At 38.0% G+C, this 26,557-nt stretch overlaps 1 protein-coding gene across 3 annotated transcripts in view; it reads left to right on the forward strand.

Annotated features, from left to right (window-relative positions):
* LOC149260379 (S-adenosyl-L-methionine-dependent methyltransferases superfamily protein) overlaps nt 1-17,361 on the forward strand; it is a 413,041-nt gene extending 395,680 nt beyond the window's left edge. For all 3 annotated transcript variants that reach the window (XM_089420520.1, XM_089420535.1, XM_089420528.1), the window contains one exon: nt 16,750-17,361. In XM_089420520.1, coding sequence (XP_089276646.1) covers nt 16,750-16,839 — 90 coding nt within the window. In that variant the 3' untranslated portion in view covers nt 16,840-17,361. The remainder of the gene's footprint in view (nt 1-16,749) is intronic.
* The last annotated feature ends 9,196 nt before the right edge of the window (nt 17,362-26,557 follow it).

Raw genomic sequence — 26,557 nt, forward strand, 5'->3', positions numbered from 1 at the left:
ACATAAATACTAAATAAAGCATGATCAGCAAGTTGAAGACAATAAAAAACCAAGAATATTAGTAGTGGAAGGTATGAGAGATAATGAGGTTGTTATTGTAAAATTCCTAAGCCCAACAAAAGAATTAGTTCCCAATAAAATTTATACCCAAAAATAAATTGAAACAACCAATAAATTATATTTTGTAAACTAACCACTACTGGGATATTCACAATTAAAATGTGTTGAAATGTGTAGGTTGGGAGGTAATCCCACAACACCTGGGGTACTGGGTTTGTGTGGAGTTGACCCACAAAATGTGGTTTGTGGGCAATGTACCCAAGCAGTGGGCTTTGTACTTGTTGCCACACAATCTAGTAGGGGTCCTAGGAGGGGAACCTAAGGGACAACTGCTAGACCAAATGACAACAATGGGACAAAGACACACTGTCACCTTAGTCAATGTCCCCTGCTATTTACGAACTTTCACCGATGGGAGGAATCCCAGTAGATAGGAATCACATGAGAAAGGAAGGATCAATGATCTATGTCCCATTCAAGGAGAGGCTCAATTTAGGTCCGATGGTGTAATAGGCTCTCCGAGAAAGACCTAGGAAGGAGATCAAGATCAAGAGCTTGGAATATGCGATGAGGTTCGGTATACTAGATTCAATATTCCCAATGAGATATGACCTCTCAAGCAGCTTTGCAATAAGATTTATCACTTGGAATAAGGTTTTCGCTTCACTTGAGAGACCTAGAAAGAGCCCACACAAGACTTAGGGTTTATGAATAATTGTGGGAGGAGCTACTCCAATGTACCCACTAGATCAAGGTAGGAGAAGGGTGTTATTTTTCCAATGTTCTATGCTAGCACAATTACTTCCCAATTCTTTCTTCAATTAGCAATCAGTTTCAAACAAATTTAATCTTTCAATGACAAGAAGCAATTGTAGATAGAACAATAAATTCAATGCACAATAGAAGAAAGCCAAGAGCAATGACAAGAGACACAAGATTTGGTCAAAGATCAGAGAAAAAACTTGACAAGGGGGAAAACGCTTTCCAAATTCTTCTTCTATTAGATTGTCATCAAATGTTCAATAGAGAGATGCAAAACTTTCAATTCATTAACAAAAGAGTCAAAGGTTAACAACTTTGACTATCCAATTCAACTAACCAATATCCAATGAGAGATGAGCCCAAAAGTCAAATCTGATCAAAAGTCAAAGTCTGCAATTTTTGGTCAAAGTCAACAGTAGTCAAGGATGCCCTAACTAGTCAAAATGTCTCAAAAGTAGATTAGTAACAGTCAAGGAACTCAGCCACCTTTGTTGGTGAAAGTCAAGTCAAAACAGTGCCAAAACAGCTCGGGCAAAGGAGAGCGAATCCCTGCAGTCAACTTCAGATTTCTGTGGTCAAAGTCAATGGTCAACAACAGTCAAAGTATCCCAGAAAACCTTGTTCTCCTGGTCAAACAACCCGGTCTTCCAAAAAAGAGAATTTTCCAAGTCAAACAAAGTCAAGCAAGCTCAAATATCAAGAAGTCAACGCTAGTCAACGTCCCAAAACAGAAGATAATTTCGGTCAACGGAAAACCCCTTCCTCTCCTTCGCACATATGAAGATAGACCTGCAATTTCAGACTTGTACGAATCAATAGATGAATAGAAGATGTGTGATGATGATGTCCAAATGAGGTCGCCTTGATGTGTGATGACAAAGTCCAAATGAGGTTGCCTTGTATGTAGAAAGGAAATTGAAATAAATGAAAGGAGTGCCTATTCATTCTATCCTACTCTCATTAAAGAGAAATGAGGTATGTCAGGTAAGATCATATAACCAATGCAACTAGCAAATATGTTTATCATTACCTTGTTTATGTTTGCGTTTGTTTGCTAAGCAAAACAGTGAAACATCAAACTTATTATAGGTATACTTTGAAACTTCCTTCATGGTTTGTACCATATTAGTAGGGGAATTTTGATCATGTGGAGGAAAATAGAAGGAATGCCATCGCTCACCTGTATTACTGCAGGCTTCTTCAATTCACAGATTGATTGGTCTGATATAATTTTCTTTCCCTTTGCAAGAATAAACTCACTTATCATTGTTGTTTAACGATTCAATAGGCAAGGAAAGCATGGATGGTGACCCTAGATGGAACCCACATAAGGACCATTGTCCTCCTTGGCTTCCCCTAGTCACATGCGCACACAAATGGATTAGGCAATTGAGAAAAATTTAGAACATATTGAAACCCACAACTTATAGTTAGTTGTTAACTTGTTTTAGCAAAGAAGGCTAAGAACTCATGAAATATGTAACTGAAATGTTGCATCTTGCCCACTACTGCAAGGCACATGTCCTTTTTGTAAACTGGATATTTATATACCTAAGAAGCACATATCAAGGGCTTCTACGATTGAAATTTTTTTGTTGTATCTTGGAAATAGAAATCCATTTTCTGCACCTATACATATGCATGTTCCTGTATGAGTTGATATGGTTGCTCATAAGCATATAAGATCTACAAATACGATAACCATTACATAACCAAATGCTCCCATAAACCATGAGTCCCACTGTGATCTACTTGAAGTCCTCCAATTCTTATCTAGGATGAAAGGAGCTAAGACCAGAAACCAAAGGAATTGGCCAGGGCTGACCATAATAGGCCTAGGACATCTCAATACAAAGACTCACATTACCTACAAGGGTTTAACTTTCATCCTTGGACTTACAATGATGTTATGAATAGTGAAAAAATGTCTGTGTGTATCCCTGGTGAAATAAGGGTTAACACAACCACTTTGTCTTCCTTAATGAGATGGAATTGTTTACTATTTTTTTCCTTTTGATGTGACATTCAATTCTGCTGTAAAGTCTTTTTTTATCACTAATATATTTAATACTTCCAAGATAAAGGAGTCCTTTTGTGTCCTCAGATGGTTCTGTATGGGAATCTGTCATGCTTTCTTCATTAATTTTTTTATTCTTGAAGTGGATGCTCACGGAGGCTATGTTTTCTTCCTCAATAAAATCCTGGTTATCATTTGCCTCATCTATTTCTTTGACCCATTTCAAATAGTCTGACAATTCATCATGCTTTTCATGCTCATGGGAGGGAAGAGAAATATAGATAGATCATATACTTTTTCACTTGCATAATCTTTTTCCAACTCTAAGAGCCTCCATTGCATTCCAGTTTGATCCTGTGTGATGGTAAACTCCAACCGCTTCAACTACTATACTAATAAACTCATCGAATCTTGAGAAGGATGAGCCTCTTCATAAACATAATCTTGAAACCTTTGCATACAAGGCTCACCATATTTTGTTTTTAACATATTCCGACAAGAAATTGAGTGCATCCTCTTTCCATTTTATTTTCATATGGAGGTGTCATTAATCTTTTTCTTCTTTCTTCCTTGTATATTAATAAAGACATAAATATCTTCAATCTCTTCATAATTGTAGATCCATCGCCTCTGAAAAGTTTTAATGCATTGAGGGAAAGATTTTATCTCTTTGGGCTTAAAGCTGTAGTACAATTTTTATGCTTTGAACCCTTACACTGACCATGCAAAAGCTTTCATCAAATCATCTTCAAAAAACCATGTTAGTACCTACAACATAATTCAGAAAAGATGCTAAGAATATCCATAGGTTACCTTTAAACTTAGGGACATGACTAGGCATATCAATAATGGGAGAATGAGAATATCTTAGAATGCATGATAGATCCAAAGTAACAAGTAATCAAAACGTAATGTCTTATTATAATTTGTACTTTGGACTTATAGGATGATGATTCCCTCATCTTAAGATCTGCTCACCAATCTTAAAATTACCATAAATGTGGAGTCACCAAAATTTACATTAATTAGCTTACATGAGGGTGGTTTCTTGCATTCTAACTCTTTTAGATTTTGTTGAAATGGAGTTGTCAAGTGAGACCCTACATGTTTGCAATGATAATACCAATCTCACCAAGATATAAAATAGAAACAATCTTACTAAGATGATGTCATTGAATGTTGGATCAATTGACCTTATCTTTGGTAACGATGCCAAAAAATGTTACTGCCCAAATTAGCAGGTCCCATTAAGGTCTTCATGAGATTCTAAAGTGACACTAGATAGGACAAGTGTCTGTTGTCACATTGGAATGAGTCCCCACTCTTTAGGCCAACTCCTACAAAGCCAAGAGAGGGTTTTCTACACTAAATACCCTCCAACACAGGTTATTGGATATTAAAATTGAAAACTAGGGCCAAATTCCACTCTGGACAGCTCGTTTGATGGAGATGATGATCGTATTGAATTCCTCTTTTCTTGAGGACCAAAATTGACCTAAAGATCATCAAATTTGGATAAGCAGAAATGTGTTTTTGAATTTATGCCCACACATGTGCAAATTGTCAAGGTCAGCCACATCATTATGTAGGCTCATGAAACCCAAGAGACATGTCACTTCACCCTCAGCGACTTTTATAAATATAAGAGACTTCAAACCTCATTTGGCATCATCTCATCACACACAATCTTCTCTCTCCTTCTCTGATTGGTTCATACAACTTATTGGGCATATATTTTCTCTCACACGTGTGGCAAGAAGGACGAATTTAAGGAAAATTACAGGGCCAAATTTTAGACTCCTGTTGCAGGTTTGACCAGCGTTGACCAGGCACTTTCACTGACAATTTGAATGTGATTTTTGGTTCAAAATTTTGGTTTTGGGGAGCTGCTTGTGCTAGCACAAAAAATGAGTTATTTTGGGCACATTGACTAAGGCTGACCGCAGCGCTGACCATAAGGTTGGCCACAGACTTGAAGTGCTGAATTTGACCAAGTTTGACTGCTGATTTCAGGACTGTTTTGGGCTGACTTTGACCACTTCAAAAGGCCGAGTTTGACTACCTTTGACCAAGCTCGAAAGAGGACTGTTTGCTGTAGATTTGACCAATGTTGACTTTCTGGTTAGGGTTGTTGACTACTACAGAAAATCTTAGATTTTACAGGGTGTGTATTGACTGTGATTTGGCAAGTCAATTTTGACTTACGTACTCTCTCTCTCTCTCTCTGCTGAACATTTGATATAATAATAAGAAGAATTGATCAAAGGGTTTTCTGCATCTTCAGGTTTCTCCCTGGCATCTGCCAAATCTGGTGTCCTCTTTTCTTGGCTTGTCTTATGCATTTTCTTATTCATGTTCTGTTTACAATTACTGTCAATGTGATTTATGGTTAATGTGATTGCTATTGTTAAATTAATTTAGAAATTGTCTTTGGGCTACTTAAAGGACATTAAAGTAATTGTGCTAAGCATAAAACATACCATGTTAACTAAAATTAACATGGTATCAGAGCCCAAGTGAAGACAAAGCCCAATCAAGAGAGAGAAAAGCAATCACCAAGAGAGATTTATTGGTCAAGTATCTTCTACATCTTACTTCAAGACCATCATGCATGGAAGATGACTTTGTACCTGACTTTGGAGGAGCATGAAGTATTGGACCATGTGCAGGGAAAAGTGGTGGAGCCTCCTTCAAATGAATCCATTGTTGCTAAAACGAAGTATAGAAATGATGAGGTCAAAGCAAAGAAAATTTTGGTTGACTCTATTTAAAAGCATTTGGTTGACTATATTTCGGATTCAGGATCTTCTAAGGAGATATATGATATGTTGGTTGGGATGCTTAAAGTGAACAATGCAAATCAAATCCACTTTCTCAAAACAAGTTGAAGGATATCAAGATGGATAAAGGGGAGTCTATTCAATCCTACTTCATGAGAATAACTCAAATCAAGAATGACTTGCTATCTATTGGAGAAGTTATTTCTGATAGGGATCTCTCTCTCATTTCTCTTGGAGGTCTTCCAATACCATGGGATGTGTTTCTCACCACCATTCTCAACAATGATAGGATACCTGGTTTCGATGAGTTATTGGATAGAAGCACTCAAGAGGAGACTAGGATGATGGAGAGAGACAAGCCTTCAAATGGAAATGAACCTACTGCTTTCTCCACTCATGCAAAAGGGAAGAATAATGTTGGTCCGAGGAGACAAGGTCAACGATCCAAGAAGGGATTCAAAGAAGGTCAATTGCAACAGGGTCGGCCACTATGCTTGAGAGTGTCCTCACAAAATGAATTCTCCAAGGGATGATGACAATAACAACAACAATAATTTCAAAGAAAATGGCAATCAAATGAACAACAGGATCAACAACAAAGGAAAGAGGAGTGCTCTTGCTACTTGAAATGGAAATGGCTGACCTCCCAAAAGGACGAGAAATACCAGGTATGATGAAAGTAATGTTGTAGAAAAACAAGATGAATTCTATCTTATTTCCGCTCTATCTACTGCCTCTCCTCCGGATACATTGGATCATTGGTTGATTGATAGTGGAGCCTCAAGGCACTTCATCGGGCACAACGAGGCCCTCTCAAATTTGGTTGAGAAGAAGACTAATTTGAAGATCATATTTGGAGATAATTCCACCTACCCTGTGAAAGGGATAGGTATTGTCAATGTTTTAAAACTCCGACACCGACTCGGTCGAGGATCAACTCCGACTTCGACTCGGTATCGACTCGGCTGGCTCGATTTCAATGACTCAGTCGTTGTAAAAAATACATTAAATATTTTTTTTATTTATAAAAGAACATAATTTTAAAGATTTTCATTCATGTTTCCAAACACACAGCATTAGAATATAGATAGAAGACAACATATGATCAAAGCAGGCTCTTGTATATATCCATTATATCAAAATGGCACCCAGTGCACTATCCAATACATACATGATGATGATATAGAGATCAAAACAAAAACACACAACCAAGGAGGCTAGAAATGGCCTCTACAACAAAAGTAATTTGTGACCAGTACTACTGGCTACTGCCAGAGGAGTCGAGATCATGTGGATCAATCTCTGGATCATCATCAGAGTCAGACAAGGGGCCCCATGGCTCCTCCTCCTCATCATCTCCAACCGCAATTGTAGAAGTGGTAGCACTAGCAGGCTGTGCAGCAGCTACAAGCTAAGATAGACGAGATATGCGCTTCTGTCGTGGCTCCACAGAAGAAGCGCCTGCAACTGGAGGACTTGGGGTTGGCCCTGAGGCTGGTACAAGTGGATCAGGATCTGCATTCAACTGAACATTATGTTCGAGTGATGCCTCCACCTATAAATCCAAATCAAGATCCTCATCAGAATCAAACTCTGCTGTATGACTCTCCACTACCCAATCTGATGTTGGATCAATGTCTTCCAACACAATGGGATCAGAATTAGATCTTTCGTTCAGCAATTGGTTGCGTCTGAGCTGGAGGTTGTATTGGACATAGACTAGATCATTTAGTCATTTTTGATCCAAACAGTTTCTCTTCTTTGTGTGAATCCTCTCAAAGACAGACCAATTGCGCTCACACCCAATAGCACTGCAAGTTTGACTCAAAATACGAATTGCAAACCTCTGCAATTCAGGACAATGGCTACCAAAATCCTCCCACCATTGTGCTGCAAAAAACATAGGAGTGTAATGAGTTAGCTCAACAAAATTACAAATTTTATCCAACTTTCAAATTATAAATGATTTAACGAAATAAGTATTAAGAATTTGAAAATTGAAATTTTTGTTTACCTGGCTCATCTACTTCCCTTGCAATCTTTGCTAGGTTCTTCCCAAAGGTACTTGAGGCACTGCTGAAGGTTGTGGCCTGTCGGTGTATCTCCAACTGATCACACCCCAATGGGATCATGCAATCAATGTAGTCAATCAATCCATCTCTAACCTCCCCCTTCAAAGCTCCTGTCACCTTAGCTTTATAATGATACCATGGGTTCAAAAAATACCTAGCTGCATGTATAGGGCGATGGAGTTGATTGTTCCATCTTTCATCAATGATTGCCCAAATGGGCCCATACTTAGCCACTTTATCCTTGTATGCCCTTTTTATTTGCTCCTTTGCTTGATCCATAGCCTCATAAATGAAGCCCATAGCCAATCTTTCCCCATCCACCAACCGCAACACCTTAACTAGTGGCTCAGCAAGCTTCACAATCTCTACTGCCTTTCTCCAAAATATTTCTTCATTAACTTTCATTTTCAATTCTTTTCCTTCCAGTTTGTGAGACCACTAGCTTTGATTCCATTCTTCACTGGGAAAAATCTTTTGCAAGTTTCTATGTTGTGAAAGCATAGATTGCAATGTCAAAAAATGAGTAGCAAATCTAGTGATGGCAGGCCTAATAATATCCCTGTCCCCTGTGTGTTTCCTCATCAGGCTCAAAATCCATGAATGATTGTAGATAAATTTTGTTATGCTTTTGGCGTGATCTACAATGTTTTTGACCCAATCTAATTTGCCAATATCCTCAAGCATGAGGTCTATGCAATGTGTAGCACATGGGGTCCAAAAGATGGTTCTGTGCTTTTCCTCTAACAGTTTACCAACAAGAACATAGTTAGAGGCATTATCTGTGATGACTTGAACAACATTAGCCACCCCCACCTCTTCAACAACCTCATCCAATAGCTGAAACAACAATTGTCCATCTTTTACCTTATCAGATGCATCAACTGATTTTAGAAACATGGTTCCCTGTGGGCAGAAGATAAGAAACTTTATGATTTTAATGATGAAATATATTGCAAAAGTAATGCAGTTGATACTTTGTTATTTGAAGTATGTAGCTATGGACATTAAATGTAAAGATGTCATGATTACTCCATTTGCTAAGCAAGCTTCCCTTCTAAGCCTAAAGTCTGATCAAATTATCGCTATGGATTTTGAGACTTGATGAGATTGCATCATCTAGGGTTTGAAAGTCTGAATATCTGACCAGATTCTTGGAATGTTTTGGATTTGCAAAACCCTAGTAAGGAAAGCCCTAAGGTTTATGAAACCCTAGGATTGCCAATGATGAAAATGATGAAGTTGAATGCAAGGTTGTTGATATTGAAAAACAAGAATGATGAAGATAAGCGTTACTCATATAGGGTTTGTAAACCCTATATTGAACTTGAAGAATTATTAGGGTTTGAAGTGAAAACCCTAGCTATACAAATTGTAAACCCTAGCAAACAATTGTTAACCCTATCTAGACAAAAAGGGTTGAGAAAGCCTTGGGTTTATGGATTGATTGCTTCTGCTTAAAAGAAGAAACCCTAGCTCCTAGAAGATTTGGCATCGTGATGATAAGGTTGATTTGCAGGTTGGATGCAAGAAGGCTTGAGATTAAAAGGAAGCTAGCATGTTCTCAAAAGATAAGTATCTTGTATTTCTTTTATTTTTTTTAAATCATTACTGATGATGTGGACTTCTTGATGATGATATAGACCCATTGATGATGATGTAGACAAGATGATATGGACTCCATGATGATGTGGACTCCTTGATGATGATATGGACGAGATCAACTCCTTGATGATGTGAATGCGGTTAACTCCTTGATGATGTGGCGAAGTTGAATGGATCTGAGAAGGCTAAGATTAAGAGGGAGTTGACAATTTCTCAACAGATAATTACTTTCTCAACTGTTGTTTCATTATGAGTCTTTTGTCTTTGTATATCTTGCTTGGTTTTATTTGTTCTTCCATGGCCTCCTAGCAAGGATTGCAGGTACATGATTAAGATTGTTAGGTTGTGGCAATCGCTGGAAATGGATGGAAGAACAATGTGACAAGAAAACTCGTGATTGGATGAACTCTGTACTCATAGGGAGCAAACAAGATCAACCTGATTGAAGCATGCTTTGATCCATGATGTAAAGAAGTTAGCTGTGACTTCCAATATGAAGATAGTTGCAGTAATGCTGATCCAAATCTACTGAAGATGAGCCTGTGACTTTTCTGCTAGGATAAGAGTTGAGAACCTCTTTAGTGTAAGAGGGAGTTGATTGAAGAATTATAAGATTGAAATGTGGCACGAGCCCGGTGAAATCCTTGTTGAGGTTGTTGAATTTCCACCACCTTGGGGTCTAGGTTAGAGTCTTAAAATCACTGACGCTATCAAACCAAGAATCTCTACCATAAACTACTTTGCACAGCGGAAGTATAAAGCAATAAATCACATATGTGCACAAATATATACACTTTTTAACAAAATTGTACAATCAACCATCTTCGTTATATTAAACCAAATTTGAATAATGCAATAGTTTATGGTATACAAGATACAATGACAAATGTCATGCAGCTTCTATGTCGTATCTTGTCTTGTCGGTCCTTCGCTTTCGTACTGCTCACTAGCTGCCCCTTAGTCCTTCAAAGACTCCAGGAGGGCTGCCACCTAACACTACTGCAAGTCACTTATGTAGCATGTACACGGGCTCATCAATTCTTCTCTCTAGGTTGGCCAATTCCCGAGCTCCAAATTGCCAAGCTAGCAGTCACCTTTGTCCATCAAGGTGCTGCACTTCGGCACCAAACTTCACCCAATATTCAGCTCCTCTGCGTCACTTCAAGATAGCTTGTCTAGGGCTACTTTGGGCTATCAACACGCTTCCACCAAATCATTGATGCCCAATCCATCACTATAAGTTCTAGTCCTAATTTAGGTCTATAACTGCCCAAGTTGACCTCAGTACATGGCACTTATAGGCTGTTGATCCAAACTGGTCAACAAATTGTGACCCAACACACACCAATACTACTCTCCAAGTTTGTTGTTCTTGCTGTCCCTGGTTAGGGCTTTGTCCACGCTGCAACAACCCTTCAATTTCCACACAAACAGTCCTTAAATTGTTGTGGTTTATGCAAGGAGAGATGGTCTCATTGTCGGCTGTTGTTCTGGGCACTTTGCACCCCCCAAAAACTCCCACGCTCCCTGTTTTAGGTTGGTAAGGCTTGCTGCCTAACACTGTTGCAAGTCACTTTTGTAGCATGTACACGGGCTCATCAATTATGCTCTCTAGGTTGGCCAATTCCCAAGCTCCAAACTGCTAGGCTAGCAGTCACCTTTGTCCATCAAGGTGCTGCACTTTGGCACCAAACTTCACCCAATCTTCAGCTCCTCTTAGTCACTTCAAGATAGCTTGTCTACGGCTGCTTTGGGCTATCAACATGCTGCCCTCCCCCAAACCAATGATGCCCAATCCGTCACTATAATTTCTACTCCTAATTGAGGTCTCCAATTGCCCAAGTTGACCTCAATACATGGCACTTATAGGCTGCAATATAATTTGATCCAAATTGGTCAACAAACTATGATCCAACAACACCAATACTGCTCTCCAAGTTTGTTGTTCCTACTGTCCCTGGTTAGGGCTTTGTCCACGCTGCAACAACCCTTCAATTTCCACACAAACAATCCTTAAATTGTTATGGTTTATGCAAGGAGAGATGGTCTCATTGTCGGTTTCTGTTCTGGGCAATTTGTAGCCCCAAAAACTCCCATGCTCCCCTGTTTTAGGTTGGTAAGGCCTGCGGCCTTCCACGACAACATGTTGTCACTTACAACCAACCCAAAATAGTCTTCTCCTCTCCTCTTTGTAGGCCAAACAGACCTGCGTAGCTCCCGAGGTTACTCGGCCTTCTTGCTAGAGGAAACAACTCCACAAACAAGTCCTAGAAGGCTCCATGCAGCCTTATCCTCCTTGTTGTAGTAGCCTATCTCCTGCGGCGTCAACAGAATTTCCCTAGCTTGCTTGATCGAATTCTGCTTCACCTCATCTCTTCCTTGAGTGTGTTGCACAAGATCAATGCTCAAACAACATGTCTTCACCCTTTTTTTATATCCAATAAAGGGGCTCCACGAATTGATGAAGAGACACATCTATTGGAGGAATTTTACTTCAAGCCTACATGACTTGAAAACCAATAATTATTTGTCAACTTCAAAAATTCATTTCTCCACTTCTACAACGCGGAATTCGACGATTCTTGAAGCACTAGATTCTCCTTTCCGCACTAGAAATGTTCTTTTAGAATTTCCCCAAACACAATTTTGTGCAAAACCCCATCCTTGGGTTGCAAGCCCACAAGTGACCCTTGTGGCGCTTTGCCCTTCAAACCATGAAACCCTAGGGCTTGGAGTACCTCTCAAGCTACACAAATCAAAAAAGGTTGTGGCATGATGGATTGTGAGTCCATGAACACTTGCTTGATGAAAAATTTGAAGTTGTGAGATTCTGTTGTTGACTTGGTTGATTCTCTAATTAGCTCGATGAACCACCTAATGCATGAAATCGCTAACTCTATTTGAATTGGATGTATTAAAGAAAGAAAGAACACTTTCGGGTACTATGTTGGTTTGAATGACATAGATGTTTCTATTGCATATCCTGATGATTGCTTCTGTGAGAAGCCACGACTAAAGTTGAATAAATAGTTGGATGTTTAGCCTATTATTGTTTGTTGGATTTGACCATGTTATATTAATCTACTATCAAGTAGGTTGTTGATGTTTGCATCTGTAAGAAGCCACTTATTGTCTGTTGGATTTAACCATGGTTGCTAATGTTTGCTTCTATGAGAAGCCCCAACTGAAGTTGAATGAATAGCTAGATGTTGTTGTCTGCTGGAATGTTTGATCAAGTGCTGAAATCCACCATGGTTGTTTTTCTGTTGTTGAGCAGGTTGCTGATGTTTGGTTCTGTGAGAAGCCCGGAATGGCTAAGAATTCCTCTTGGAGAGAGAGTATTGATTAAATAGCATCATGAATCTTCCTTAGGTTGTGGCTATGAGACTAATGGATTGGTCGAGAAGATTGTCACTCCCTTAGGTCAGTTGACCAAGAGACCAGTGAGTCTAGTCGGAGAGATTGGTTTTGAGGCGCATAGAGTGATCCATTAGATCATGATGACTGTGAGATCAATTTGGTCTAGGACACTGAGTTTGTGATTTCTCCCTTCGATAGTTGTTGCGGGACCTATGGATTGGTCGGGGAGATCGATCTCGAGTTCTCTCCCTTAGGTCATGGACCATGAGACTATATAGTTGGGGATTGAGATAGGGATTCCTCTCTTAGGATGTGGGCCGAGAGACCTTGTTTGTGGTCGGGGAGATTTACCCTATGCACATGATTGGTGTGGCCTCATTGATTGATCCCATTGGTCAATTGGGCACTGACCTCGCTTTTGGGATGTGTGGGATGCTATTTATGTTTCCTTATGATGACACTGATGATCTCTCCCTTAGATTGTGGGTAGAGAGACTTATGGAATGGTTAGGGAGATTGATCTTGAGAGAAAGAATGAAAAGTACCTCCCTAGCTAAGAGGGAGTGTTGGAAATATGGTAGCTATTGTCAGTGTTTTCATCATGAAAAGAAAAAGGAAAATTTGAATTTGAATTTGAATTTATGCCTCCAAACTACTTAAATTGGCCTCCTATTTGTTCAAGTCATTTGGGCCATCGACTTGTGCCTTGACTATCTTTGATCCAGCGAAGATAGAAGCAGAAGAAGAGGGGTGAAAAACAGGAGGGCTTGGCACTTCATTTTGTTCTTGGTTACTGGTTTGGCTATTATCTTGATGTTGTTATTTCTGATGTATTGATGAACTATGAACTCTCTCTCTCATAAGGAATGATTTTTGGGTTTTCTCCTTGTGGGTTTTGCCTTGGCCTTAGGCCTAATTTCTATGTCTTTTTGTCTCATGGTTACTTTCTACTACTTTTTCATGTTATTGGTTGAATTTTTCTTCTGTATAATTGCTTGATGATGCTGTGTAATTAATGCTAATTAAATCATTAGAAGTAGTTATCATGTTGAAGAAAATTGTTATAGCTTGTGCCGTAGAAATATCAAAAAAAGGGACCTCAGAGTGGAGTCTAAGAGGATCGGGCATGACCGACCATAACACAGTTAGGATACCACAATACATAACATCACATGACCTACAAGGCTTTGACTTGGATTCTCTAGGCTTACAGTGGTGTTGCCCAAAAAGAAAAATGGCTATAGGTACCCCTGCTAAAATGAGGGGTAACAAGTAGTATACAATACATGACATGATTATAATCATAGGCCAAAATTTTACTTTAAATCCATCCATGCTTAATATGTCCATGCCTTAATGTGCAATTATAAAGTAGTTATATCAAGCAGGACGTAAGTGCTACCAAAGCATGAGGAGATGCAAGAAATAATTCATAAAAGTGAAAAACTAGGGGTTGAGTTCAATGATGATGATGATGATGGTGGTGATCAAATTGGTCTATCGGACCTCTAATTTTCTTCGTTTCTAATTGTTTGGGTCCTCGTCTTTCTTGGCGAGATTGGTGCTGTAGCTTTATTTTTCTTCTCTACGGTCTTCCAACTTTCTTTATCTTGCATCTCCTTCATCTCTTCTGGTTCTTGGGACATTGGTGTCTTAGCTTCGCCATCTATTGTATTCATCCTTTTGAAGATAGTCGGAGAAGAAGTTTGGTCTAGGAGATCTGCTTTGCTGTTAAATGAAGATTTATTTTGCGCAGTATTCGAAACTTCATAACTGTTGATGCTTGAGGGGTTGTCGAGTTCACTTTTTTGTTGTTGGGCGGGGCTTTCCCCCTGCTTGTCTTGAGAGTTGTTTCTTTCTTGCCCGATTTCTTGTAATTCAGAGTTTTCTTGAGAGTATTCTTCTTTGATGACAGTATAGTGTTCTTCTTGTGCTCCTTGGTTGTATTGGCCTTGTTGGGCCATAAAATTTGCAAGCCATTATTGCATATAAAATGGATTACATCTGTCACTCTGTGTTGCATGAGTTTCCAAATTGTAGGGACATATAGGTCATGGTTATGGGTGTCCAAAAAGACAAGAAGTTTTTCCCAAATTTGCTGGAAATGATAAGTTGGGAGTGACAATAATATATATTCAAAATATATATTTAGAAAAAAGGAGAAAATGGGGTAGTCATGCACATCAAGGATCTCTCTAATGCTCTTTAAAACATATGTGACTATGAATCCCTACTAATACTAACAAGAGCCAAATATTAGCATGCAATAACGTTATTATTAATACAAGGTTATATGTATAATTTTAGTTTTATAACATTGATTTTGACTAAACAATGTAAATGCCTTTTTAGTTACTTCCTTGTAATAGTTGCCAATATAATTTATTATAATATTGCATGAACTTTGACCAGATTAACAAGGAAAATCTTGATTAACCGACTGTTTAGATGAATTTCAAAGCAACCCTGGACTCCTTGTATGCATAAACTGACATGGGGGCATTGATAACAAATCAAAACAAATAGGATGAATAATGCAGTCAATGCACCTAAGACTTGACAACCATTAAGACGAAGGACTTCATACACCTAGAAAACAAAAGAACAACCATTAAAACTGGTGAATCAGTGACCCAACTAGGACTCGATGAGTGCAGATCATGCAAATTATTCATAAGGGTGCATACCTTAGAATTAGTAATTTATGGGCGTGACAGAGTTGATGTGGTGTTGTAATCACGTAGAAAGACTCAAAACAGAGGTAATTTGGGACCCATGGCTCATGAATGCACCCTTCAGCCAAAAACTCTTGCCAAACTCCTAGGATTGCACCCAAAGCATTTGGAATGTTTCCTACAAGTTTGAAAGCTCCCAAAACTAAGGAAATGATGAGAATGGGTTTCCCAACTCTTAGGAGCAGTTCCCATGCAACTGGGAGTATCAGTGTATTGTTTCTTATTGCAACAGAGGCCCACATTCTTATCCACTTTGACCCACATTGATCTAAGATTTCCTCCATGGAATGAAGTCAATAATGATGCAGGGTATGGAAGTTGAAGTAAAGATGCACTCAAGAGATGAAGTAGATGGAATTGCATGTAACCCTACATTGCAATGTCGTTGCTTGACAGCTAGCCTGCACCTTCATCTTGTTTGGTCAATAAACGTTCAGCGATAGATTATTCTTCAAGCAATTTTATTAATTGAATTACAAGACATTAAATGTTGGCTCTAATTCTTGTTCACCTACTCATCATTCCATTCAAAGTGGTTGTGAACCTTATGCAAATGTCATATGAGAAAGCTGTTACTAGTTGCCATGAAATTGAAATCGTATGTTTGACACTCAAGACATAATTGTATAGGTGTGATGACTAATCAAATGTCAACAACAAAGAGAAATGTTTTAATGTGTTTTGGTTTCAATTAAAATTTTGTTTTGTCGAAACATGGTCTTTACACAAAATTGTTATTTATTTGAACATGAATTGAACCACTAGTTTCGTCTCTAGTCAATATGGTACTCTTATCGTTATAGATTTCCGGAAGGGCACTGTGTAATATATTTGATCCAACTCATGGTACTCTTAACCAACTTGTTGAACTAAGTTACGATGACCTGAAATGATGATTTTGCAAAATGCACTTCAGTTTATATTCTTGGCATATTCTGAGTAAACTTCAAATGAAATGCATTTTAGTAGCTGTAAGAGTTTAACTATTCACATACAACTTTTATGAAGAAGACATGTGCAACAAAAAACTATGGGAGAACAAACTGCTCGTCTTAATTAGGGCTAAACTACTAGGAAGAGTGATTGAGATGTATTGGGAAGCTCTACCTACGTTGTATCAATCCTTTATTCTTTCAAGCTAACCCTATTCTTGAAATTGTTTCGTATCTCTTTGTTCTTTCTTTATATGCTACTCTTGGAATCGAAGAAGGATTGCGCCTTTTAATTAGGGTGGAAAGAGGAAACAGCATTTAACATATGTTAGGACGCTGCAAGCATCGAAATTCTTTACATGTTTATTGTTTCCCTTTGTCCAGGATTTAACATTATCCAAAAACTTGATTTACATTTTATGATTGCAGCTCCGATTTGATCTGCCAGCACTCTACAAATTTCATAAGAAGCGAGAAGTTGATATAGCTGTGGATCTTTGGCGCTTCACTTGTAATTGAACCCTAATTGAGAAATATGTGTTCACCATAAAAATTATTCGGACGAGATACATTTATGGACAACATTGATTATTCCTTTGCCCATTTTTCATCTTTTTGCTATGTAATGCTATTACTTTTTTCCATCTAGCACGATGTTGTAATATGTCACTAAAAAAGGATGTGTTCAGTATTGAGATGATCAAAGCACCATAGATGGCCTTTATAAATTTACACGTCTAAACAAATGTTGTCTTCACATTGTGTAAAAGAATATTACATGGGGACACATCCCCATTGTAAGTGGCATGCATCCTTTCATCCCATATATGTCAGGGATAAGGGAATGGGAAGTGTCCCTAGTCCCCATTCATCGGGAATAGCTCAAGGATGGCCTTTGTTAAAGAGGGTGTATTTAAGACATCCCTTAGAAATGATAAGATTGATGGTTTTTTGATACACATAAAATATAACCTCACAAATCAGAAGTATTGATAATTCTGGTTCAAACAACATAAAATCATTCTGCTAGATTATAACATATATTTATTAGTTTATTTGATAAGAAATTGTCCTTAAAGCTGCCATAATTAGTTTCATTTTATCAAATTTGTATTGTGTCTCTACAATTTGAATTTTTCTAAATGCTCTTCCCCACAAACCCACCCAAGCTGTTGTCCCCTATGGAAACCTCCTCCAGTATCTTTGAATCAGAAAAAGCTTGGCAATCCATAGTAGTGAGGGATTTGTTGAGAAATCATTAGGGCAGCGATTAGGGATGATTTCTCTTTACTTTGATAATTGTTTGTGATTATATGTTGGCTTCTTATTACTTTTGTTATGTTTTTTTCATCAAACAATTATCAAAACCATAAATCATGAAGATCACGAAAAGACAATGAACACAAGATATAGGCTCCAAGCTAGGAAAAAGCCTCTCTATGGGGAAAACCCAATAAATTCTTCTATTTTTATAGAATCATATCAAAATGAGAATTCCAAGACCCAAACGTCAAGACCAAGAGCTCCTATAAGACCCATGTCAACTCTCTTTTCAAGCTCTTCCAACAAGTCAAAGTTAGCTATAGTCAACACCTTCAAAATATGTTCAAACTTTAGAATTTTGGCCCTTGCAATAGAATTTCGGCCCCTACAACTAGGTCTGCAATTTTTGGCCTCTGCAACTCTTGCAGCTTTGCACACATGATAGAAACTAGGGCAATTTTTTTGCACATGGCAGATTTTCTCTCTTTCAACTCTCGCTCTTTCTCCTTTGACTTTGATTCTTCTTCTCGATTCCTTCATTGGTTTTCTCTCTTCTTGGCACAAAAATCGAACTTGCTTGAGATGCTCCAAATGAGGACGAGTTGCACTGTATTTATACATGATATTTTATTATCACTATTCTAGTCCATCAAAATACATGTTATTGTAAAAAAAATTGGTCCCCTTAAGTTAGAATAGATATAATTATATGTAAACTATTTAAACTATGTAGCTAAAAACATATTCTTTTATTGTTTATCTAATAATATATTACTTTTCAAACATTTCTTTTTAATCATTCTGATGGTAATAAGATGGTATCAAGGTAATGACACAACAAAATAGGAACATAATGTCCTTGTTTTTATCCATAGATAATTTGACATTACAATATTTGTCTTGAGCAGATCGTTTCATCATTACCGAATTTTAGTTTTTAATTCATGGAAGTAGTATGGTGTGTTACGTAAGTTACCAAATGATTTTTAATTTTCATTTTTTTTAATTATAATTTAGAACTAAAGCCAAAAGGTGGTTATTGGTTTCCTGTTATTGGTTTTTATATTAAAATAATTGGCCAAAAACAACGAAGAGCTAAATTGTTATTAAAATAAGTTTGTAAATAACATTGATACAAACTAAAAAGTAGGGAAGGCACTGAAAATGCATCAAAGATGTTGAAATTCTATTGTATGACGTTCAATAATGAATATTAAACTTTTGGCGCCATCTTTTAATTAAAATTACATGTATATGAATATTGCACAAGCTTTCAATTTGGGACCTTGAAATTCCAAATTAGAATTGAAATAAATTTAAAAGTCTATAGTAAATTGTTTTTATGGATTAATAATATATGGTTTTTAATGAATTGTATTACATTGTTTTGAAATTATATCTCTCCAAGCTTTTCGATATTTACAATATTACAGCCATCATTTATTAATAAATTAAATTGAAAGCAAACATCTAAGTAATCATGAGAGAGTACTAAAATTAGTTGTGTTCAAAGAAAATATTATTAGAATTGTTGGAGAATATTTTAAAATATGTGTTTTCTTTTTAGTGAGATATCATTTGCAATTCTATTTGTGATAAAGTAATAATTGGTGTGGTGTTTTTAATCTTCTAGATTCAATTCCAAATTGAAACTTACATAAGCTCAAAAGCTTTTACACAAGGAAATTAATAATTTAGAAATACTATAAGAGCATTCTATCTTTCAATGAATAATCGAGTTTCTTAAATAGGCTTCAAACATTGGGTCAAAGATTCTCTAAAATGACAAAGTAAATTAATGTGATGAATCCTAGTCTTGCTAATAAGCTAAGGCTAGATGATTCCTTTCATAATGAAGATACATGACATAAAGTAAATTATTAGTGTTTATGCTATAGGCAACACTTCCTCTATAACAAGTGGACTCTTCGTGTCCTACCTTGGTTGTGGATTCATTGGCTTGGATTGCGTCATACCTTTTCTTTTTCCTATTGATGTGTATCTTTATTATTCTCACCATTACTTGTTGTATGTGACCCGATTGATGTTATCCCCATACGGACCCATAGACCTCTAGGTGCTTCAAAATATTATGACAAAAGAGTCAAACTATTTCCAACTACTATTATGAATATCAACATATAAACATGCCCCTCTTTATAATGGTGTTATTCCCTTATAAATAGTAGGGTGCTTGTCACTCACTGTACTCATGTGACAACCCTTTTTGTTAACCCTTTTGTAAATATTGTTATGAATGTAAGTTCATTTAAATGATGCTTAATTAAAAATGATGATTGGTGGAGATGGGACATGGATTCATAGGTTTGCAAGAGGAGTTCCTTTTAACACATTTAAGTTATTGCCTAAATCCCTATTGAGTGGGGTGGCCCTGTTGTGTAGGAAGTTAATCGAGGAAATGAGCTCCTGAGTAAAGGATGAGTTTGCAAGATTCCTCACAAATCGTGTTGACCGATTCAACACGTAAGAGGAGTCGGGATAGATTAGAAAAGAAGGAAGAATGAAGTGAGGAGGGCAATATGCACAAGGGAGGGAGAAAAAAGTATGCATGAAGCAACAAGAGAATGAGGAACTTTTTTTGTCTCGTCTTTGTATCTCTTGCATTTGTGCATCCTTGTATGGTCACCTGTGCGATCCATGTGATAAGGGAGCCAACTGTTATGCTTGTGTATTGCTTGTTAATAAGCATGTCTGTGTTTAAATGCCATAAGAGAATTTAGTGGAGTAAGAATGCTTTGCGACAGCCAAGCTAAGAAACACATGGGGTTTGCTAACTGAGAATCATTAGGGTCGTGGATGTGTTCCTGAGATGACAAACCACTAGAGACTTGCTAGTTGAGTACTTACTAAGAGGTTGATGCACTGAGGCACCTTAGAGATAATGGGCCGATAACTCCCAGTGCAGTGTTGGGGGATGAGAACATAGGTGGAAGCACCATTGAGAAATTACTAGCAAGTACCTTCTTAATTCTACAAAAGAAACACAACTGACAAACCTCCTTTCTATCTAGACATATCTCTCTCCAAGACTAAACTGAGCCTCTTTATGCCTTGCTTGACCCATGTGTTGTTTTGTTGTTAGACTAAAAGCCATTGTGGTGTAATAGATGGGAGCTATTGGGAACACTTGAGAAATGGCTTCATTCTTCATATGCGAGTGATTGGTTGAGAACTATTGAACAAACACCTAATTAGACTCTAAATCTAGCCCACGGGTGGTTGATTGTATGAAAGATCTGTAGTGTGGTCATCCTATGGTTGGGTGGAGAGTTAGAGTCCCAATCCCAGTTTCCAATATTTCATATAGTACAAGTGGTTAACTTATGCTTTCTATGTCATTACTTCATTTGTAATGGATGAGTTATGGTATTTTAGCATGTATTGTTACTAAGTAAATCCATATTTTTGTGTGTGCTTTGAGTTGTTATGGATGAACGAAATATGTGTGTGTGAGATTAGGAGCTAATTGAGCCTCCTTGTAACTCTGTTGATTCATCTAATAGTTGGAGCTCTAGTGTTAACTCTGGCAAACTTGGAATTTTCTTGTTATGTGATTTCATTGTCGAACATGCTGAGGTCAAGTCAGGTGTGACCTAGGACGTAGCCTACATGGCTCAGTGACATGGAAGGGAGATGATGTAGCATGTGGAGGGCATGACACATGGTAAGTGATTTTGGTCTATTTGAAAATCCAAATGGCCTCAATATGCATGACATGTGGCATCGTTCGAGAGGACCACGTGGTTGAGGTAATGTCAGCATGACATCTATGGCATTCGATGTCCGGGGTTTAGGAGTAGTTGGAAATCATTTTCCACTTCAAGCCCAAAGACCTGAGTAAGCTTGTTCGAGGCCGAAGTCTGGCCAAACATGTTATGGGGTTGGCAGATGAGTCTGGCCAAAGAGGTAATGCAGCAGGTGCCACGTGGACTTAGTAATAACATGTGGCATACACATTGTCATAATGTGACACCCCAAGTGTGGTGGGATATCATGTGGGAGGCCACATGGTGGTGCTTGATGATCTGGAAGGTTAAAGAGGGGGGGTAAGCTTTAACTTACCATAAATTTTGATCCTGGATTTGGATTGAGGACAAAATTATATCGTTGGAAATCTCTTGACGAGATGAACACAGTGGTGGTATCAATTCTTAGTTGAGAGAAAGTTCAGAATTGGGGAATTATGTGACCACATTTCTATGACCGGATTATGGAGGTCGGGTTAGACGAAAGTAACACCTTCCATCTGGCTTGGTTTATCCAAGGGGGTGGGAGGGAGCATTATAGAGTGGTATCAGAGCATGGTTCAACTATGGACCTAAATGGGCTCAGGAATAAGTAAAGTGAGCCTAGAAGAATATTGTATCTATTATAGAGTGTAGTAGTTGAATGAGAATATTGTTGTGTTGCTTATAAAATTTGATTTGTGGATTGCATGCTAATTGCAATGATTTTTCTAGCATGTTTACTTATTTGGTAGAGGCATTGACCTCATAGCCACGTTCTTATTGAAAGATTTCCAAGGTGATAATGAATATGTTATTGATATTATTGATTAGCTAACAATTGTGTGTCTGTGACAACACATAAGAGGCCATCAAGGAATAGAAAATGAGAAAAGGGAATGCGCAAGAGAATGGAACGGTATAGAACTAATAGATCCTTGCATGGGCATGAAGAAGATTTAGTAGAGGAGAAGGGAGAGACAAGGTCTCCTATTTGGATGGATACATTGAGAAGCCTAAGGGCTAAGATAAGAAGTTACAAGGCTGACAATGAGAAGCTTGTTAAGGTGCAGGAAGAACATGCTGGAGTGAATGCAGTTATATTGTGAAGCTTTTTACATTTGAAAATAGAAATTAACTCAAACAGATTACAGAAAAACACATATAAAAACCAGACACAAAATATTGGCGGAAAAAGGCTGAAGCCTCATGCTTCCTCATGTATTATCTCTCATTCATACATTCATACATTAAAAATAATTGAATATAGTGTTACAAATAAATAGATGAGAGACAGTGTTCTCAAGATAGTGCGTGCTATCTTAGACACTTTTGGTTGAGATAATTTCTCCTTTGGTTGAGATAATTTCTCACCAGACACACACCAATATAGGAGTTACCTAAACTAACTCCTATCTTAGAGGAACAACCCAAGAGTTAGGCACAAATTCCTAACTTGGAATATTTAATTAATTAATTTATTTTTGGATTTATTATTGTTTTATGAGAGAGTCTAACATTCCCCCCCTCAATGATAAATCCAAAAATAAGAACGAGAACCATCTTCCAAGTTCTCATGTTGATCCTCAAAAATATTGCCTGGAAAAACTGCTAAAACTGGATGCTGGAAAAAAGTCAAATCTGAAGAGAACATGAATCAGCTGAATGTCTGATTCATCTCTGAATGTTGCTTGACAACTCCATCACGTGCCAAGCCACAAAAGGATCCAACTGTCCTTTGTTTGAAAACAGCATCCGATGTCCACTCACACAATTTGATGAACGCCCACTGGCGTGTTTGCTGATGATGATTGCCCACTGGCTGAAGATGTCGAAAAACAACTCAATGTTGTTTTTGCTATGATCAAAGCTGCTCACTGCTGCTTTCGCTGTCGATCGCCCACTGGCGAATTTGTTGATGCTCACTGCTAATGAAGATGCCCACTGGCTGCTTCACTGATGTTGTCGAGACTTTCAGTCTGACAATCACTTGTCAATTTCATTGACATTTTCCCCCCTTTGTCAGTTGAAAGGAGAGACAATCTTCTCCAAAATATATTTGAACTCCCCCCCTTCAGGTGTAGGAGAGTTTCACTGTTGTACTCCCTCATTCAACTGCATGAGAGTACCATCATCTGTTCACTGTTGGCTGCACTATGTGTGATTGTAGTCGGTTGTACAACTGAGACAAGTGTTTGACTGTGGATGACCATTCCCAAGGATCGATCCATTCATAATGTATCTTCAATCTGGCTTATTTTTGTTGGTTGCTACATTTTTCTGAGGAATGATTGGGCTTGCCACAATGGCAACAAGGATGGAGATCAAAACACTGATCTTCCATATGACCGGTTCTTTGACAATAAGAACATTTCGGTTGGACTTCAACTTCAGGTTGCGTGCAATTCTGTTTGTCTACAATTTTCTTAGAACTTGCTGAGGTGTGTTGTGCAAGAAATCCTGCACTCACAAACTTAATTGGCTTGGAATAATCTGGGATATGTAAGTTGGTGTCATCAGTGACATATCCTAAGCCTCGTCGATTCTTGTTATTTTGAATCTCTTCCCAGGGCTTGATGATAGGTTTGGAAGAAATTGGAATTTGATCATGAACAACTTCGACACTTGAAGTTGTTTGGATGAGTGATTTGGAATCAACATCTTTATCTTCATCTGTATGGTTGAATGACTTGGAAGAAGCACTCTTTTGTTGCAGCTCATCTCTTTGTAGTTGCGACTCTAGTTGAAGAAACTCAATGGTTTCATGTGTTTGTTGTAGATGCCGTGAAATATCAGCAAGAGTTTCTTTGCTGATGTGCACCATGTCTTCATCACTGGAGATGATCAAACTGTGAAGAATGTTTAACAATTGAATATGTTGCGCCATCTGAACTTGCTCACTTGAAATCAGGCTCTCTTGTCGTAGATGTCGTGCTTTGAATTGTTTCACTTGATTTTGTTACTTGGATGACAGGCTCGCTTGCTATGGGACTTGAATGGCACGCTCGCTTGATGACGATCGCGTTTGTGTGAACGCTCACTTGAATGAATAGCCACGCTCGCTTGATGTCGATCTCAACTTGCTTGATTGGTGTTAGAGTTGAACTTGTTTTGGTTGCTGTGATGGTTGTTTCAAGGAGTTAAAACTCATGGACTCACTTGATTGTGCTTTAAAGGAAGGGTGTCGAACACTGTCGAAAATGCACCCAAAAAAGCTTACAATGGTTTTAATGACTCACATAAAACAAGGAATTCACTTGTCTTAATTTGACTAAGTTGAAGAGAATTGACGTGCTTGACTTCTGATCAAATCAAAACATGGGTGTCGGTTTCAACCGAGAGTGCACCCTTACAATTCAATGTAATTGGAATTTGATTTACAAGTTCTTAAATTTGGTTGCAAGAATGTTGATGTAGACTTTGCTTTGAAACATTGAAGTTTACAAATTCATTAACTTGATTGAATTTGCTTGTTGAAGTAGAATGTCGATGTTGAAAACTTTGATTATTTGTTGTAGTGACGCAAATGCATGTGTGGAGCTTAATTATCCTTCCTTGCAACTATTTCGATATAGGTGTTGTGCTTGCTGGCATTGTATTTTATGTGTGCATGAAATGAGATCATTTATGTGCCAAAACTAGACACAAATCAAAAACAAAAACCTAAAGCATGCACCATCATCCACACACTCTGCGTGTACCTAAGATCCCCTTATTCAATTTCGGGCGGATCTAGGACACAATCACCACAAATAATATGTCTTTATTAAATTTTGGAGTACATAAGCGCTCAACTTCACAACATCTTCATGGAATCAAAGTTCTAGAATTTTTTGAAAGAAAAAAATGTCTTCAAAAAACTACCTGCACTCACTCACTCTCAAAATCTCTCTCAAAGTAAAATATTACTTTGGATTACAAAAAAAGAATTTCTCTCAAAGAATTCCATGTATCACTTTGAATACAAAATCACTTCTTACTTAAAAAAAACTTTATCACTCCAAAGTATTAAAACATGCCCTCATTATCACATACCACTCTTATTCCTCCAAGAACTTTACGGCAATATCACTTTATCTCTGCGGGAAGCCACCATGATGAGAAGATTTCTATGTATGCAATTGACTCGCTAAGACAGCTTGGTATGAAATATTTGGAGAGGGCAGAACTTGCTAAGTTTACCTTTCAGAATGATATCTTGAAACCATTTGTTATCCTCATGCGAAATAGTAGAAGTGCAACTATTCGTACTCTGATTGTTGACTGCATTGTACAGATGATCAAATCGAAGGTTGGGAGCATCAAATCTGGCTGGAGAAGTGTGTTTATGATATTTACAGCTGCTGCTGATGATGAAACAGAATCCATTGTTGAAAGTGCATTTGAGAACGGGAGCAAGTGGTGTTAGAACACTTTGATCAAGTTGTCGGGGATTGCTTCATGGATAGTCCACGAATTAGCTTGAAGGCCATTGCTCTGCTTCGTATCTGTGAAGATCGGCTTGCAGAGGGTCTAATTCCAGGTGGGGCCTTGAATCCTGAGGAAGTTATTGGCATAGATGCAGACACTGATGTAACAGAACATTATTGGTTTCCAATGCTTGTGGGATTGTCAGATTTAACCTCTGATCCTCGGACAGAAGTGAGGAATTGTGCGCTTGAGGTGCTTTTTGATCTGTTGAAGGAGAGAGGTCACAAATTCTCATCGGCATTCTGGGAAAATGTATTTCATCGTGTATTGTTCCCCATATTTGATCAAGTGAGACATGCAGGAAAGGATGGCAATGTGCATGGTTCTGGGGACCAGTGGCTTCGTGAAACAGGTATTCATTCCCTTCAATTGCTTTGTGATCTCTTCAACAGCTTTTATAAGGAAGTTTCATTTATGCTACCATCACTACTGGGACTGTTGTTAGATTGTGCTAAGAAGCCAGACCAAGCTGTAGCTTCAATTTCAAGTTGTAGCTCCGACGCCACAGATTCACATCCACCACGTATTCACCAAACAGCTAAAAAATACAAGGATAACTTTATTCCCGCTAACTCCTTTCTCATACAAAATCTCTACAGATATTTAACGCAGAACCCAGACTACCAAACACGGTGGGTTGCCAGATTGGATGCTCACTCTCAGAGACGACATTCACTCGAGGCTGTCTGAGCTCCTCACAGTTTCCAGATCGATTCTCCTTCACCTTGTCTACACCGGGCTACCAATAATATTACTCC

This window comes from Pinus tabuliformis, chromosome 6, assembly GCF_031772625.1.
Source record: "Pinus tabuliformis cultivar Carrire ecotype Pingquan chromosome 6, CPIR1, whole genome shotgun sequence".
NCBI classification, from domain to species: domain Eukaryota; kingdom Viridiplantae; phylum Streptophyta; class Pinopsida; order Pinales; family Pinaceae; genus Pinus; species Pinus tabuliformis.